General features: G+C 39.5%; 1 protein-coding gene across 1 annotated transcript in view; it reads right to left on the bottom strand.

Moving 5' to 3' along the window:
* LDAH (lipid droplet associated hydrolase) overlaps positions 1–19,330 on the bottom strand; it is a 180,308-nt gene that overhangs the window by 72,109 nt on the left and 88,869 nt on the right. The window contains exon 5 of the mRNA XM_063442120.1: positions 18,143–18,312. Coding sequence (XP_063298190.1) covers positions 18,143–18,312 — 170 coding nt within the window. The remainder of the gene's footprint in view (positions 1–18,142; positions 18,313–19,330) is intronic.

Below are 19,330 nucleotides of genomic sequence, written 5' to 3'. Positions count from 1 at the left end.
TAAAAACACGACTTGCAAAACTGCAAAAACGCACAGAACATTTTGCAATCATCCATTGAAAGACATCCACACGCCGTTAAAATCAAGATGTCTATTTATTGACGCTGTTATTCCCACCTGCCAGTGTTTTCCATACACAAGTGACCGGCTGCTCAACCCAGGGAAAATATGAGTCACGAATGTCTGTGTTGCAATCCCAACAGGGCATTTATCGGAAGAAAACTGTTTTTTTTTTTTTACTTTTAAAAGGTACACTTCCACCACCATAACAACTTCATCTCATTTATAGCATGTGGTATATACTGGTCTTCTCAGTGGAAGCCCATTGGTAGACTGAGCTTTCCTGGCATTTTAATGACAAAATAGAAGTACCAGTTTTTTGCTTTTTTTTTTTTTTTTTAAATGTTTTTTCAGGATTGTTACTTTTGGAATTTTACCACCATTTTTCTCATATAATTGTACCCTGTGTTTCCTGGTTTTACACATTGTACTGATCTATCTTGCACAGACAAAGAGTAATAATTTCACCAAATTTCTCAAACTGTAGTCAACTCCTGAGCTCAGTTCCTGCAGAAACTAATAACAAGTCAGATGTTCACAACAGACTCTAAACATTCATTTGAAAATCCATGCCAATTCTAGTTTTCAGAATAAAGTACACTCTTTAATCTAGTGCGTCATGCGTCAGTAAATAATAGACGTTTGTGGCCACTGTTCATTTAAATTTAAAGGGCCACTACAAGCACCATAACCACTTCAGCTCACCATAGTGGTTATGGTGCCAAGAGTGCCCTGGTGCCCCTCATTGTAAGCAGTCAAACTACTTTGGAATGGTTTGACTTCTTACTTGGGGTCTGCCAGTGGCTGCAATCTGCATCCACTACTTCAGACAGAGAGCCAAAAGCTCTATGTCTGAGCTAAACTCAGATTTGCAGGGCTAAGCTCAGGAGAGCTAACAAACGCTCTTGCTTTAGAGCTTCTTGGTCTAGATCAGTGGAGGTGGGGTACGGTGTCCTGCATCCCCTACATAAAAAAAATCAGGACACATGTTGGATGGTACAATATGTAAATTTCAGATCTACCAGTGTCTCACTTAATCTTTTAAGCTGAGAAATGCCATTAAAGGACCACTATAGGCACCCAAACCACTTCAGCTCAATGAAGTGGTCTGGGTGCCAGGTCCATCTAGGATTAACCCTGCCTATGTTTACAAATGGGTTAGTCCAGCCTCTAGTGGCTGTCTCATTGACAGCCGCTAGAGGCGCTTCCGCGCTTCTCACTGTGATTTTCACCGAAGGAGGAGGAGGAGAGTCCCCAGCGCTGAGGGAGCCCGGTGCTGGAGAAAGGTAAGTGTTTAGCCCCTTCCTTTCCCTTCAGCCCTGAGGGTGGGGGCACCCTCAGGGCACTATAGTGCCAGAAAAACGAGTTTGTTTTCCAGGCACTATAGTGGTCCTTTAACTTAAAGGAACACTCCCATCATCCTCAGCCAACACTGGTCACTTAATCTGCATTATAAGATGCAGTACTACAACAGCTAAATGACCTCTGTCGACCTGTTTTCTAGAATCCTTCCACAGACGAGTCATGTAAAATGATTGGCTGCCTGAGCATCATGGGAAACGCGGCCCATAGCAACTGTCACTCCAAAAAGGTTAGCCATCCCTGCCACAGGGCGGCTGTTACCAGTTCCACTGTAGATCTTTTTATTCTCATCAAATAAAGCATGAAAGCATTACCAATTAGCGTGATTGTCACCAGCAGTTATAATCAGTCACTTTATTGTCTCTACAAACGCTTTACTTGCCAATGTTCCTTTACCTTATTGCTCCTTGATGGCACTCGGTGGGAATAAAGAGATAAGCAAACACAAGCCGACCTCTGCCTAATTGAGCCGAAGGTTTTAGAGTGTGTGAATGTCAGGGATAAATACACCCAGAAAATGGATCTACCGCCTGCTCGCTTGGATACATATATATTAATATCGAAAGTTGTACAGATCATCTTTATAAAAGTATCATCTCGGATCTCTTTTGTGTTCCTTTTATCGATCCTGTATGTGTTATTTTCTGTTACTGATTTTTTGGATTTTCACTCAAGCAGTTTCCTTAAGTGATAATATCTCCACTTTTGGTAAGATTTAATTCAAAAATAAGTTACTGCTCTGTCAATAAAATGCTTTCTACAAACCATTTTTTGTGCCAACAAAAAGATACAAGGAGTTCTATGGTTACGTCAATTACTCAAGTATATATCAAGCATTTTTCAGTGTGTGATCACATTAAATAAATATTTGTTTAAAGGCAAAAACTACATTTTTTGCCTTGCCAAGATGGTAAATTGTATGAACAAGTGTGCGCAGGGGGTACATACTTTCAAAGCACTTTCTTTAGATCACTGGATAAAAACAAGAAATCTTTATTCTGTTCCCAAAGAACAGATGTAGAGACCCTGAAACAACTTAACACCTGTATTGGTCTGGCTGTAAATGACCGAAACCTAAAGTCATCTTGGAAGTAATGTGATATCATCATAAGGAATATTTGCTCAGTGTTACGGTAAAAAGGTTTTACTTTTAACTGTAACTCACCGAATAAAGGCAATAAAGGAATCTAAAAATACTATGTAAGAACAAATATCATTCAGAAGGTAAGATTGTGGATTTGTACGCTGTTAAATGCAAAATTATTGGTACAAGATGGTATTTTTTATAATCGGACCATTGTGCTAGCCAACTGGATAACATTCATACAATAAAGAGACACTATAAGTACCCAGACCACTTCATCTCAATAAAACGGTATCAATGCAGTGTCCTGCCATTTTGCTCCTGCAAAGTAAAACATTGCAATTTTGGAGATACGTTAATGTTTCCATTGTGGAGCTAAACGCCTCTTCAACGGCTGGCACCCTGACAGACACAGGATAGTGCTTCCGCATTCGCAACCAAGTCAAAATCAGTTCTGGATGTTTGACATCCTCATGCACTGCATAAGGATGTCCAGGGCCGCCATCAGGGGGTGACAACCGTGACGTTTGTCACGGGCCCGGCGGTCCTGGGGGGCCCGGACTGCTTTGGCAGTCCAGGGCCCCACAATTACTCTCTGCACATATATATAGCGATGATCGCTCTATTTAGGTGCAGCCGCGGGCCCCCCGGCTCCCTACACTTGCAGAGGGGGCCTAGCGGACTGCAGCTGTACTTTACAGCAGTTTCCCTCGCTCTAACTCCCGCGATGCGCACACCACATCTAGCGGGAGTTAGAGCGAGGGAAATGCTGTAAAGTACAGCTGCAGTCCGCTGGGCCCCCTCTGCAAGTATAGGGAGCCTGGGGGGCCCCACAATGGCACCGGACCACCAGGGATCAAAGAATCTTCCCCCCTCCCTGAACTAGGTAAGAAACAGGGAGGGGGGGAATAACAGAATACATTTACATTATTACATTTACATGCATACACTACTAAACACACACACACACACACACACACACACACACTGCATTCACTACACTAACACACACACTGCATTCATTACACTAACACACACACTGCATTCATTACACTCACACACACTGCATCCACTGCACTAACACACACACTGCATTCACTACACTAACACACACTGCATTCATTACACTAACACACACTGCATTCATTACACTCACACACACTGCCTCCACTGCATTAACACACACACTGCATTCATTACACTCACACACACTGCATCCACTGCACTAGCACACACACTGCATTCATTACACCAACACACACACTGCATCCACAACACTAACACACACTCTGCATTCACTACACTAACACAGAGACTGCATTCATTACACTGACACACACTCTGCATTCACTACACTGACACACACTGCATTCACTGCACTAACACACTTACTGCACTAACACACACACTGCATCCACTACACCGACACACACTCTGCATTCATTGCACTAACACACACTCTGCATTCATTACACTGACACACAGTCTGTATTCATTGCACTGACACACACAATGCATTCATTGCACTGACACACACACTGCATTCATTGCACTGACACACACACTGCATTCATTACACTGACACACACACTGCATTCATTGCACTAACACACACTGCATTCATTGGGGGGGGGGAGGGGAGGGCCCAGACCTTGTGCTTTGTCAGGGGCCCCAAAATTTCTGGTGGCGGCCCTGAGGATGACTACCGCTGCCTCTGTACAATGCAGTCAGCACCGATGTGAGTGCGCATGCATAATGCTGAGAAGATTTTGATTGGTGGACTGCAATGATTGTTGCGCATGTGACCTTATGTTCACAATGCTTCTCTAAAAATGATCATCAAGCCTAATAACATCTGTGGAGGCGGATCGGGCTGTGACAGTTCAACTTTAAAGGGACACTAACCAACATAGCCACTACAGCTCAGTGCATTGGTTATGTTGCCAGTAGTATCTGATCATCATTCCCCGGTTCTGTGTGAAACCTTTTGCGAGTGTTATGTAAAAAAACAGGACTCTCTCTGGCAATGACAGACTGCCACCTCTCCAGCTGCATTACTAATGAGCCATTTATACTTCATAATCAGTGTCAATCTTAATGCACCCTGGACAGCAATGACTGACAGTGCTGGGAGAAGATTAGCTGAGCACTCTTATCCAATCAGTGTTACCAAGCATACATTGACAGTGCTGTAGTGTATATTCTGCATTATAAAATTGGCCATGTAGGGGCCTGTCATTGGGTGCCAGAGAGACCACCATTTTTAGCCAAACTGCTTTCAAATTGAAAAAGAACCACGAGATGGCACCCCTCAGACTACACTGAGCTGTGGTGGTTTTGTTACTTAGAATTGTACCATAGTGTCAATTTATTTATTTTTTAACTCGTTTAATTTAAGCAGACTCAATTTAAATGGGAAAATGTTACTAAAAAAAATCTAAAGTTTCAAAGTCCGGGAAATATTCGATATTTCTTATTTTTAGGTTTGATAACCAGTCAAATACTTACACAGTTACATAAGCAAAAAAAAACACAAAACACATCAAGACAATCACTCATCCCCTTTTCTGCATTGAATCAAAAGGAGGCTAAAAACCAGAGTTGGAAGGATTTTTAAATTTGACACAAAATCAGAAAAAGTTTCTTCTTGACTCCAATATGCCAGTCAGATTGCTCACTGAATCAGCAAGCTGTTACCACACATATTAACTATATCTTAGAATACTCAATTTTGCCAAAAAGAATCCAGACAATGTTTCAAATTCGGATTCAAAATCTGAACACATACCATTTAGGCAGATAATTCCACATTATCATTGTTCACACTATAAAGAAGCGTTCAGTCCTACTAATAAACAGGTTACCAGAGAACTGTTTATATTGGTATATATTTGTTATAATGTTACCGTATTCCCTTTGAGAAGCCTTTTTAGTAACGTAAATAAGTTCGAAGTATTTAGCCATTTTTTTATAACTAAAATCTTCCTCTGACGGGTCTCTGCACTTTTTCTAGTACCGTAATACAGTGTTAATTTTTTCGACTAACAATTTTTGTCAGATTTTAGTCGACTAAGATCTTTGAAATATAGTTGACTAAAGCTAGACTAAAAGTAAAAAAAAAATCAGATGACTCGAATACAAATTATTATTATTTTTATATTATTTATAGAGCGCCGTCAAATTCCGCAGCGCTTTACAATGGGTGGACGAACAGACATGTAGTTGTAACCAGACAAGTTGGACACACAGGAACAGAGGGGTTGAGGGCCCTGCTCAATGAGCTTACATGCTAGAGGGAGTGGGGTAAAATGACACAAAAGGTAAGGATAGTATTAGACTAGTGACAGTTGCAGAATAGGAATCAGTTGGGAGCTATTAACAGTTTAATTGATACGCTTTTATGAAGAAGTGGGTTTTTAATGATTTTTTCAAGGAGTGGAGACTGGGTGAGCATCTAACGGAGGAGGGAAGCGAGTTCCACAGGAACGGTGCAGCCCTCGAGAAGTCTTGAAGGCGAGGAGCACGGACAGAAGATAGACGTAAGTAAAAATGGCTTTTTAGTCAAAAGACTATTACTAAAACTAAATTTAAATTTGGCGCCTAAATTAACACTGGCGGATAAGATACATGGGGAAAGGAAGAAATCAGACATTTGAGGGACTGGGAAGGTGGCAAAAGAGACAGATAGAGGCTTTAATTAAACCAATTAGACTTTAGTCGTGTTGACTAAAATCTTCTGGAGATTTAGTCGACTAAAACAAATCTGATGACAAAAATACGGCTAAACCGAAAATATATTTTTAGTCAAAAGACTATGACTAAAACTAAATTGAAATTAGCTGCCAACATTAGCACTGCCGTAATATATATTTTTAAACAGGTGCACAGAATACAACTTACTGTTGATTTATGAAAATGCTAAATTATATTTGGCACCAAAGCCCAGCTCCATCATGAGAAAGGTTTGTTCCCAGATTTATCTGTGTACACCTATCCAATTTGGGGTGGCAGTTTTATAGCTCCGTGTGCTGGAGCATTCTTAGATAAAGAAGTGAATGGCCCATTGATTTAAATTTAGATTTATTAAAGAATTTATTTGTGGATTTTGTTGAAAATGAGATTGGAATCACATGAAATAGAAGTTAATTTGTATAAAATGTTCTGGATAGGCATCAGAGATATAACAATTTCAACTAATTAATTTATGGAACTTTTCTGAATACAAAAACAATATATCCATATATATCCACATACATGATCAATTTTAGCTACTAATTTTCTTTACATTCTTTAAAATACTCCTACAACAAATGGGATATTTCATCTTTAGAGCAGCTGCAAGTATTTGGATTTTTAATGATTTTCACGATGTATCTGAAGAAAACAAAATAGAGTATCGAGTTTCCCAGAGGTTACCACTGTGCATGCTTCTTCGCATTGTCCCTGCCCGCCATAGTGATCACATCAACAAAAGGTCAAGAAGGGTCAACAATATCTTCCTCTTTCAAAGCCATGTTAAGTATTGCTGTGCGTTAATGTTCCCTGTAATCTCCTACTTGTCTCACATTATCCTGTCAGAAATGACTTAAATATAGAATTACCTTTCACCCCGCACATTCTGTCACTGTCATCTCTAACAGTCCATGATTAATTACTTTCAGATACTTAGACTTCAATATAACTGTCCTAATGTGTTTTATACCCCACCTCCTATAGACTGTAAGCTCCTTTGAGCAGGGCCCTCTTCAACCTATCTTTACTGTAAGTTGTCTTGTAATTGTCCTATTTATAGTTAAATCTCCCCTCTCAGAATATTGTAAAGCACTACGGAATCTCTTGGCGCTATAAAAAATGGCGATAATAATAATATTACTGAACTTAAAATGTGAATGAAATATATGGCTGTAGAGCAAATTATTTATACAGATACACTAAAACACACTCATATACACACACACAATTATTGCTCTCTGATATCTTTTACCCTCTATTCAGTGTTCTTGTGCCTTTTTTATGCATGTGGGCATCAGTTGTACTGTGCCACTGTACTGTGTCTCCTTTGATGTTAAGCAATGCTGTTGGGATGTGCCATATTAGTCAGAAACATCAAGTGACCATGGAAATTATGGCAATAGGTCAAAATCATGTAGTGATGCCAAGGTTGCTGTGCCTGTGTGAGCCACGCGCTGTTCACCATTTGTCATTGTCCCGACCCACCCTATAAATCATGCAGCATGCCACAATCTGTGCTTAGTTATTCTGTTTACTCTGGACCAGTAGTCGATCATTCTCCACCTGTGCTAATTTTCCTTTAGACACTTTTGTGTCAACTTTAATTTCTGAACAAGCTAATTATATATGCAAACATATATTTTGGTCTTAATCTGATCTAGTCTCTGCCTTCCTCCTATTGCTTTCATGCCCCTGGACATTCCATCTCCTGATGCTGGTGTCAACCTTTACCTACCAACCACAAATGTCATGAAGGACTGTCCCCATTTCAAGGTCTTCTCGGGAACTGGTATTTTTCAGGAGCATGCTGTTTCCTTGCAGCTGGGTTACAGTTCCACCGGTGCAGGACTTCAGTCTTGATACACACAAACCAGATGTGTCCTTACTGGGGACAGGTAGGACTAGTTTTGCCTCTTCAACAGCATTTGCTAGGTGGGATGAATTTAACATGAAACATGCAAGAAACGTTCTTTAGGATTCTGACACATACTTCTCCGTGATATTCTTTTCCCATAAATTTACGCATTAAACCTTTCATTCCACACATCCTCTATAGTATGTTTATTGAACTCACTAGATATTATGTTACTATGTGATATAGGGGATTATCCTGCTGGAAACAACCATTTAATAATTGGAATTTACCAAGAGTCTGTACCTTTGACAAGCATTGTGGATCCACAGATTCATGTGGTTCATTTAATTGTCACCAGGTTTGAAGTTGTAATGTACGGTATAGTGTATATTGCAATATAAACTTTGGCCTATATTTAATAAGCTTTCCAAACTTAAATTCTTTTAGAGAAACTTAACAAATGATTTACCTATGGATGTTACCATTAATGTCTATGGGAAGTTTTGTAGATAAATCATTCGGAATGTTTTTCTGACAGTACTGAATCATTTTAAAAAAGTTTATTAAATCAAGACTTTTGCATTTAAAATATTACAGAAGGAATTAAATATATGTGTAATATACTAGAACACGAAAGTACCATGTTTTCTGTTAACCTCAATTTGATTCAAAATATATGTTCAGAAGAAAAAATATATAATACATAATACATGTATCACAATACATGAGCCATGAGGAGGAAGATATTCCAATTACCACACCTACTAAACTGATTCATGGATTATAGGATACAACTTAACAGGAAAGGTTAAAGGATCTTAACATGTATAGCTTGGAGGAAAGACGAGACAGGGGGGATATGATAGAAACATTTAAATACATAAAGGGAATCAACAAAGTAAAGGAGGAGACTATATTTAAAAGAAGAAAAACTACCACAACAAGAGGACATAGTCTTAAATTTGAGGGACAAAGGTTTAAAAATAATATCAGGAAGTATTACTTTACTGAGAGGGTAGGGGATGCATGGAATAGCCTTCCAGCTGAAGTGGTAGAGGTTAACACAGAAAAAGAGTTTAAGCATGCGTGGGATAGGCATAAGGCTATCCTAACTATAAGATAAGGCCAGGGACTAATGAAAGTATTTAGAAAATTGGGCAGACTAGATGGGCCGAATGGTTCTTATCTGCCATCACATTCCATGTTTCTAAGACAGGGAGTCAAGAGAAAGGCAACACATACGGAAGTCAGTAAGATAGACCATTTCACCAGTGGAAAGATCAAGGATAGATCCTGCTTACTCAGGAAACACAAGGTTGTGCCTATAACAGAGGCCCTGGAAACATCTAAGCAAATAATGACAATACTGGCAACCACACTGAGCAGAGGCTAAGAGAATAAATGAACCATTTACCAAAGAACCACCCAAGGTGTATGCACAGCTACAGGGTAACCACATATCCACCCAGAGACTGAACAGTACTGAACACCAAGCCCCAGTGGCTAATAGGCCTGAAAGCAGAATCAGTCACCATCACAGTGGAAGATAACCAACAATAAGTAGCCCACATGAAGAGATGGGCAGCCTCAGAATCTGACATGATCAAAAGGTACTGGATAAAGAAATTAACAACGCTGCATGAACGCCTAGTAGCACAAATGAACCAACTTCTAGCAACAGGCTTCAACCCTGACTGGACAACACAAGGCAGAAATATACTTATCATGAAGGACAAGGGAGCAACACCATCTATCTACCGTTCCAATCACCTTCCTCCCCACAACATGGAAGGTCCTGCAAGGCATCATAGCCACCAAGATCGTTTGGGATATGAGTCAGTACATAAACAATACTCAAAAGGGATGGGAAACAACACAAGAGCATCAAAACACCAACTTGTGGAACACCAAGCAGCCACACAGTAATCTAAGACCAGACAAACCTATATATGCACAGCCTGGATTGACTACACGAAAGCCTATGACACAATGCCACACACATGGATACTGGAATACTTGTCTCTATACAAGGTCAGCAAGACGGTAAGAGTATTCATCAAGAACTAGATGGGCAAGTGGAAAACAACTCTAGAAGCCAATTCCAGGACAATAACACAATAAACATTAACATCAAATGTGACATATACCTAGGTGATACTCTTTCCCAGATGCTGTTCTGCATAGACCTTAACCTCCTTAGCCAAATCATCATGAAGAGTGGACATGATTACAGGTTCAAGAGTGGAGCTACCATCTGTTCTACATGGACAACATCAAATTGTATGCCAAGAGTAAGAGGGACATTGATTCACTGATCCAACTAACTAGGATACAGCAAGGACATCGGAATGTCAGACAGACTAGATAATTATGGGTGGATGATAGCAAAAAGAGGGAAGATGGTTAGGACAGAAGGAGTTAAAATACCAGAAGGTTTGTGTAGAAAATAGTTACAAGTACCTTGGAGTACCACAAACACATGGCAAACATGAGGAAGAGGAGCACAGCATCCAAGTACCTCCAAAGAGTCAGATAGGTTTGAATTTCCAGCTCAAAGCCAAGAACAAGAACCAAACCATCAACACATATGACCTACCAGTCATCAGGTACACAGCTGGAATAAAAACCTGGCCAAGAGAAGAGCTGGTCATCAAGGATGTCAGGACCTAGAAACTACTCACTATGAAAAAAGGATTCCACCTGAAATCCAGCACCGAGAGACAGTACACCAGCCGGAAGGAAGGAGGTTGAGGCCATGGATGAAACACAGAGCATCCACAAGTACATCACGAAGATGGCTCCAAAAGAGGAACTGCTAAGGATAGTAGATTTGGCTCACATTACAAAATCCTACCAGAGGCTGGAAACTGAAAGACAGCCATGAGGTACTAATTCTAGCATCTTAGGAACAGACACTCAGCACTAGATCAATAGAAGAGGGGGTCTACTAGACTAGACCCAAGGTTAAGACTGTGCAAAGAGGCCTGTGAGACAATCCAGCACATAGTAGCTGGGTGCAAAATGTTAGCAGGGACAGCATACACTGAGAGGCACAACCAAGTTGCTGTGATTTAGTACTGAAATTACTGCACCAAATATTCGCTGGACTTGCCTAAATACAGATGGGGAGATCCAGACAGACATGTAGATAGTAAGTAATAACAAAAAAACCGTGCTGTATAGGCGCTCAAATAATATAATGAAGAACCTGGTTCCACTAAGCAGCTCAACACACGTGAAGATACCTCCAAACCTTAACACAATAACATGCGGAACAATGGGGTGATGAAAGTAGAAAGGTCACAACAGACAAGACCCAGTGGAGCGCTAATAAAATAAATTAACTCACCCTTATATTAAGGGATATAAATATGAGAGAATCTGGAAGGAAAGAGATATAATAGAAACAATGGTGTAGTATATATGGACTGGATGGTCTTAGAGAGAAGAATTATGTTGTAACAAACTCACATGGTACAGAGCCTGAAAGGGATAGGCTCAAATCATAAGCGCAGGGGTATTTTAAAGCAAATACCAAGCTTCTTCAATGACTGTGTGGCAATCCTCAAAAAACTAATTTATTATAAAACACTTACATAAAATGCAAAAATAAAAAGCTCCCATAAATTAATGGTGCTCGGAAGAGGACTCATTTCTGCACCATTAATTTATGGGAGCTTTTTATTTTTGCATTTTATGTAAGTGTTTTATAATAAATTAGTTTTTTATATTTGAGTCCACGACCTGCATCTATTTTCCTGCTAAAAAGAAGAGCAGTGCCCTCTTAAAGGCACACTATCTATTATACTGAGAGCCCAGTTTGGATTGGCTCTCTTAAAGGTGAGCAAGCATTTGTATTTGTTCTGGCACCATTTTGGGTTGAGGATAATACACTAGGACTCCGGTCCATTGTCCTTTTTTCTCCCTTTCTTTGAGGATTGCCACACAGTCATTGAAGAAGCTTGGTATTTGGTAAAATACCCCTGCGCTTATGATTTGAGCCTATCCCTTTCAGGCTCTGTACCATGTGAGTTTGTTACAACATAATTCTTCTCTCTAAGACCATCCAGTCCATATATACTACACCATTGTTTCTATTATATCTCTTTCCCTCCAGATTCTCTCATATTTATATCCCTTAATATAAGGGTGAGTTAATTTATTTTATTAGCGCTCCACTGGGTCTTGTCTGTTGTGACCTTTCTACTTTCATCACCCCATTGTTCCAGACATGTAGATAGTGGCCAACCAACTTGACATTGTTGTGGCAGACAAGGAATGAAAGACTGCGGTGGTGGTGGATGTGGCAATACCCAGTGAACATCAGGAAGAAGGAACATGAGAAGGTGAGCAAATACCAAGGACCGTAAGTAAAACTAGAACGTATGTGGAAAGTAAAGGCACTAGTAGTACCAGTTTTGATAGGAGCACTTGGGGCTGTGACTTCCAAATTGGGAAAGTGGCTTCAACAGATTCAAGATGGGACATTCTGAGATCACTGTCAAGAAGAATTAAGTTCTAGGAACAGCTAGGATACTGCGCAGAACCCTCAGACTCTCAAGCTTTGGTTGGGGACCTGAGAATGAGGAATAAACACAAAATATATAACACGCAGGAGGGGTGAGAAAATCAATTTTTTATATATAAATTTATATATATATATATATATATATACACACACACACACATACATAAATATAAAACACATTATCGTGCTCTTTTTAAAACGGCCCATATAACTCATCCCTAGTCTAGTACATGAAATGTGATATATTTTCTTAACACATACAGGATTCTGCAGACTTGGATGGTTACAGCTTTAAGTCGTCTCATTGTTGCCGAGTGAATCCGTTTCTATTGTTTTTGTATTATTTTTGTTACAAATTACTTACATGAACCATGCCATTTTCCGAGAAAAGCATAAATTAATAAAGTTGGGAGTCGAGTAGAACACAATTAAGACCTTTTTATATTGGTTACTGTGGCTGGAACAAAACGTCATCAACTTATACTTCGAAAACAAAAAACTCACCCTTCTGTCTGTGTAGCTGATCTGGTATCCTTCTCTGAGTAAATAATCCTCCTTAGCTTGTATGACTAGTACCAATTACTAAACTAACCACAGAATTGGAAGATCTACTCAGCTCTAAATAATTTATACTGATCCCTAGCAACTACCAATATTATCTTGACTACCCCAGTCACAGTCCATTTACATGATGTATAAAAATACGTTCTACCCTGAAATCCTTAACACATAAATGTTTGCTCAATCCTTTCACACTTACTGCATTTTCTCTATTATAATGTGTGATACCCCACTGGATATCCTGCAGACCACTGCCAACAGTATGTAGAAGTACATAGCGATAAAGTTATGTGGAGTCTGTATACTTGACATGTGCTACCCGCTTTGTCTTTAGGTTAGACATTTTTTTATGTAAAATCATTATCTCCTCTCATGTTTTATATAAATGTATTATTTTAGTTATTCCATCTTCCCAGGGCTACAAAACAAGAAAACGGACTATATCCAGAGTGTTAGTGATGATACAAAATGTGAAGATAGGAATTTCATTAAATGTATGATGGTCAGAAGTTCAGTCCTGATTTCAGGACCCTGTCCCGCCATCCCTAATTAGTTCAATAGTGTCCCACATCAAGGGACCCCAGGAACTGTTCTCAGGCAGCAAAGAGTGAGTGCATCATTAGTTGTGCGTGTTCTGTGCATTTGACAGTAGGAGCGAACTCTCTGCATGGCCTTGTGCCGGCTGGAAACGGTACAGTCTGTTTGTTTGTCTGTCATTGGCGAAACCCCCTTCAAGGTCCACCCACGCATCCCGATTCCATACTTCCCAATGTTGGGAGTTATGGAAGTGGGCCTCCTGAATTCAAGTAATGACAGACCATAGTGTATCCTCTTTGAATATTAAAACCTGAACAACTTTGTGGAATGTCCTAAGGCCCAGGATTAGCCTATTAATATAGTCTTCCAAACACAAGGTGTTTCGAGTTCATCTTGCCTGGTAGAACAGAGTAAATCCTCTTATAGGCAAATGAGGTACCTGATTTCTCCCATACCTAAGGCACAAAATTTGCCAAGGCATCATGGACTTGAAAATTCATAGCTACTGTAGAGACTCCATTCTCAGGAGAGATCATTTGGCTGTTAGGGAAAGTTTATAATCTGTAACGTAAACCTTCCAGATGAATAGTGTGCATATGTTCGATGCATAAAAATACACTGTCCTCAGAGCACTGTGTTTCAGGGAGATATGCTACGTAGTCTGAATCATTGTCTTGTGAAACAGCATCCTCTAAGTCTCAATTAACCAATAATGGTGACTGAAAGTCTTCCATAACAGGACACTAGGCACCCAGACCACTTCACTTCAGCTCACTGAAGTGGTCTGGGTGCAATATCCCATGTCCCTTAACCCTAAAGTGGGAATTATTGCAGTTTCTGAGAAACTACCAGACAAACACTTGAGGGCTTCCTGGTTTGAAACGGACCTTAGGTCCGTTATCTGACGCTAGACATCCTAACACTCTGCATTAAGACTTTCAGCGTCAGAGTCTTCCCCATAGGAATGCATTGAATAATGCGAGTGCAGCCATTGCAGAGACTGCGCATTAGATCTCCCCCGCCAGCTGATAGTGGGGGAGGAGCCTGATCCAGTGCCGAGGGATATCAGTGCTGGATTCAGGTGACTGAAGGGGTTTTAACCTTTCAGCGCCATGGGAGGGAGGCGCAAGGGAGTAGGGCACTGTAGGATTCTATAGAATCTCTTTAAATTACAATGAACAAGAATAATTGGCAATAAATGACTTATTAGAAGGGCTGTAAAGACACAATAATTCTTTAGACACAGGATGTAATGTCCTGAGCAAATTATTGTGGATGGGAAAAAGTGCCTTGTGCCAGTGTGACAGTGTCCTGCCATAAGTGTCCATGAAAGCAGTTGCCACCATAAGTAGAACGCTGGGTGTTCACTACAAACTCAACAGATCCAGGCAGTTGTTTCTAACACCACGTCCATTCTTCCATCTCCAAAACATTTTCCAAAAGTGCGTAAAGTGAAAGTAGTTTATAAGTAGTAGTAATACTTAAATGCTATATTTAAGGATCAGCAATCCCTAGGATGTCCATGCATTCCCAAAGTTATTAACATGTTGAAGATGGGTCTCAAACTCAATCCTCTATGGTATTCACTTAATTCATTTAATTGTAGCAAGGGTTTTGGAGATTCTTGTTTTATTGTTGGTTTAATAGACCCAGAACTTCCTCTGCAGATAAGCATTAATCAAACCTTCCTCTAACATTGAAAGGATAACACTATATTACAGGATGTAAAGATGCTAGTAATAGTAAACACAAATATATTATGTTAAACAAATTTTATAGAAACCACAGTAAAGTATGGATTGAAAGTCCTTAACAGAAAATGAACTATTTCATGGAACTTCAAATATCAATAGAAAAAAATCACCAGACAGCTACTAAAATACATGCATGTTCTCAAGATATTACGGGGAACACATTTTTAAGAGAGATCTGAACACACGTTTCTGATTATTACACTTCATATGTTATGCAAGTTAGCAGTTAACTTTTATTGGCAGTAATATAGAGGTTGCACAACACTCTGGTTATATGAAATATTATCTATTGTCTACTAGACTCAAATAAACCATGTTCTGCATGCTTCAGCCACACAAGAACTGTGTAGTTTTCCTTGGACTTTTGCAGGGTTCTTTTGTTTTAATACTGTAATAAATGAGTTCTAGTTACGGAACCGAGTGTAAAGTTTCAAGTTCAAACAAATAACTAACTGCAATACACAAGACTAGAGGAAGAAAATGTGCTTAGAAAGATAGAGTAACCAATGTATTTTCTACAGTTTTTTTTTTCCCAGGTGCTGTATTCTTAATTGCATGGATTACAGGATAAAACTTACCAGGAAAGGTTAAAGGATCTTAACATGTATAGCTTGGAGGAAAGACGAGACAGGGGGATATGATAGAAACATTTAAATACATAAAGGGAATCAACACAGTAAAGGAGGAGACTATATTTAAAAGAAGAAAAACTACCACAACAAGAGGACATAGTCTTAAATTAGAGGGACAAAGGTTTAAGAATAATACCAGGAAGTATTACTTTACTGAGAGGGTAGTGGATGCATGGAATAGCCTTCCAGCTGAAGTGGTAGAGGTTAACACAGTAAAGGAGGTTAAGCATGCGTGGGATAGGCATAAGGCTATCCTAACTATAAGATAAGGCCAGGGACTAATGAAAGTATTTCGAAAATTGGGCAGACTAGATGGGCCGAATGGTTCTTATCTGCCATCACATTCTAGGTTTCTATGTTTTCAAAGTTTCAATAAAGATTTTATCTTCTTAAAACGAAGGCTGCTTGTGGGGTTCTGCATCTGCGTGGTACGTGCGTAGATAGGGGCTGTAGTGTGTTTATGTAAGGAGGATTAGAAGTATTCTCCCTTTAACCTAGACTCACAATAGAGTGCAGCAAATACAGAGTAAGGTTTATTAGCCTGGCAGAGATATTCAGGATGGGGAGTAGAGAGAGAGCGTTTAGGATATTGGCAAGAAATAACAGGGGAGTTACTAGGAAGTCAGAAAAGGACACATTTTGGATATATTGAGTAGGTGGTTAAGGCAGGATGAAGAAAGTGTTTAGATGTGGGAGATGAAGGATTGACTGGAGCCAAGTGCAACTCCGAGGCAATGGATATATATGGGTGATGCAGTTGACAGTGATAGAAGTCATAGAAGGCATCAGAAATCGTGCTAAAACTAGAGGGGGAATTAGAAGGAGCTCAGTCTTCGACAGAATATTAATCTTTAGAAGGTCAGAGGGAATCCAAGAAGAAATACCAGATAAGCAGTTGCTTATGTGAGAAAGGAAACAGGGACAGAGATAAGGGTGGAGATGTAGATCTGAGTGCCATAAGAATAAATGTGATGTTTAAACCCATAGCTGTGGATACCTCTAACCAGTGAAGAAGTATAAATCGAAAAGAGTAGAGAACTCACAACAGAGCCGTGAGGAACTCCATCTGACAGAGCCATTTAAGAGGAAGAGTTGTCCGCAAATTACATAAAAAAAGACCTGGTAGAAAGATCGGTGTAAATCCAAAACAGAGCAGTATTGCAGAGACCAAAAAAGCTGGGAGTCTGGGGTGGTCAAATGTGTCGAAGGCAGCTGAAAAGTCAAGTGAGATAGTGGTCATCATTTCTAGCAGAAATAAGGTAGTTCATAATGTTGGTGAGAACATTGTCAATCGATTGTTGTGGACCGAAGTCAGATTGCAGGAGGTCAAGCAGGGAGTTGGAGGACAGTAAATGGGTTACGCGATCGTAAACTATTTTTTTCAGGAGTTATGATGTCAATGGAAGCAGTAACTTGGGTAGTTTGAAGTAGAATTAGGGTCAAGAGAGGGTTTCTTGAGTGTGGGAGTGACCATTGCATGTTTGAAATAGGATGGGCGCAAACCATTAGAAAGGTATAGGTTGAAGATGTGAGCAAGAGTGAGGGTACAAGACAGATGAGCTATCCTATGAAGGGATATAGGCAAGTGGGCAGGTTGTGAGGCATGAAGAAGAAACTTCAACCATGGTGATTTTGCGTAGTTGGGGAGGAGAAAAAGGGTTCAGTGCAGAAGAGAGAGTGTTGTTGTGGTGGGCTATAGCAAGATCAGGCAAGTTATAGAAGAATCAGCCATTGCTGCTGCCCATGAGCAGCGATAGTTTAATGGATGGCTAATTATGTTAATGTTTTTGTATCATTTTTAAAACCTGACCTCAAATTGTGTATTCATGGTCATATTGTAGAGTACTTGAGGACCAGCTTTAAGAAACTGTATCAAATCCAAAGGTATGATCCTAATCTCCCAAAAGATCTAAATTCTAACACCTATTCTGTTTGCGAACTGGATATAAAACATTTCCCGAGCACAGGTATCCATCATTTCCCAGTTAGATATAGGTCACAGAGGTAATGGAATTAAATTCAAAGTGATAGACATACCTTAAGGTCTATGGCCCGCTCCATCATTTCCAGTATTATATAGCAACCAATGGAATGCCCAATTAGAATCAGTTTAGTATCAACTGGTACATTCTTCTTCAGGAAACACAGTTTGTGTTCTATCTGTCCATTAATTCCAAATATATCTTCAATGGGGTCTATTTCAGTATCTACAATAAACAGTAAACCAGTTAGTTAAATTCTTTTATCATAGTATTATGAGGAACAGCGATACCTAAACAAACATGTTTTCTCACAATAAAGGGTTACTCTAAACCTTGTGACCACTTCAGTGATTTTAAGCGTTCATGGTGTTTGGAATCTCTATGTGCAGCATTTTACCCAGCACACAAAAGGCTCCAAACCTGGTGGGCTCCCAGGTAAGAGGGGGCGGTAGTTGTTATAATGCTTGGAGTAACCATTTAACCACAGAGATAGACAGGCAGACATTGCATTATTTGTAAAAAAAAAAAAAAGCAGACATTTCTTCTTGCAGTGGCCACCTGCACATTTTAATGGAACAGAAACATTATTACATAGTTAAATTAAGTTTTGTCATAGTTCCATAGAGATAAGGTCAATTGAATGTTAATGAATTCTGACGTTAAGATCATACAAAGGCTGTTTTTTTGGTGCTGGGTGACTATGATAGATTTAATCTATATACAGCGCAGGCCACAGGTATTTGGACAGTGGCATGATTTTAGATTTTCTTTGGCTCTATAGCATACGCGATTTAATATAAAAAACAGTATCTAGGAGGAAAAAGTGCAGACTGTCAGATTTAATTTGAGTATATTTACATCCCTGAACCATGAACCATGTAAACATTGCAGCTCTTTATAAATTATGGTCCCTCCAGTTTAGGGGGACAAAAATAATTGGGCAAACTAACATAAACTCAAACAAAGCTGGCTTATTGGTTTTATTTGATGAGGGTCTAAAGAGTGCCTGGATGGTTTGTCAGGGTGGCTTTAGATACTGCCCATTTCAAATGCTGCTGAAACTGGAATACTATACAACAGAAATTTACAAAGTGGTGTTCTAGAAAAAACACAGAATCACTCCTGGTGAAAGTGAAGTAACTTTTATTTAAAGCTACACTCCAGGCTGAAGATGACCTACATAATTTAGCTAATGCATTCAAAATCTGCAGAACAGTAAAAAAAAAGATTTAAACATACCCAC

The sequence above is a fragment of the Pelobates fuscus genome, chromosome 2 (genome assembly GCF_036172605.1).
Source record: "Pelobates fuscus isolate aPelFus1 chromosome 2, aPelFus1.pri, whole genome shotgun sequence".
Lineage (NCBI taxonomy): Eukaryota > Metazoa > Chordata > Amphibia > Anura > Pelobatidae > Pelobates > Pelobates fuscus.
Note: the sequence above shows the minus strand (reverse complement) of the source record. Positions and strands in the feature narration are given on the sequence as shown.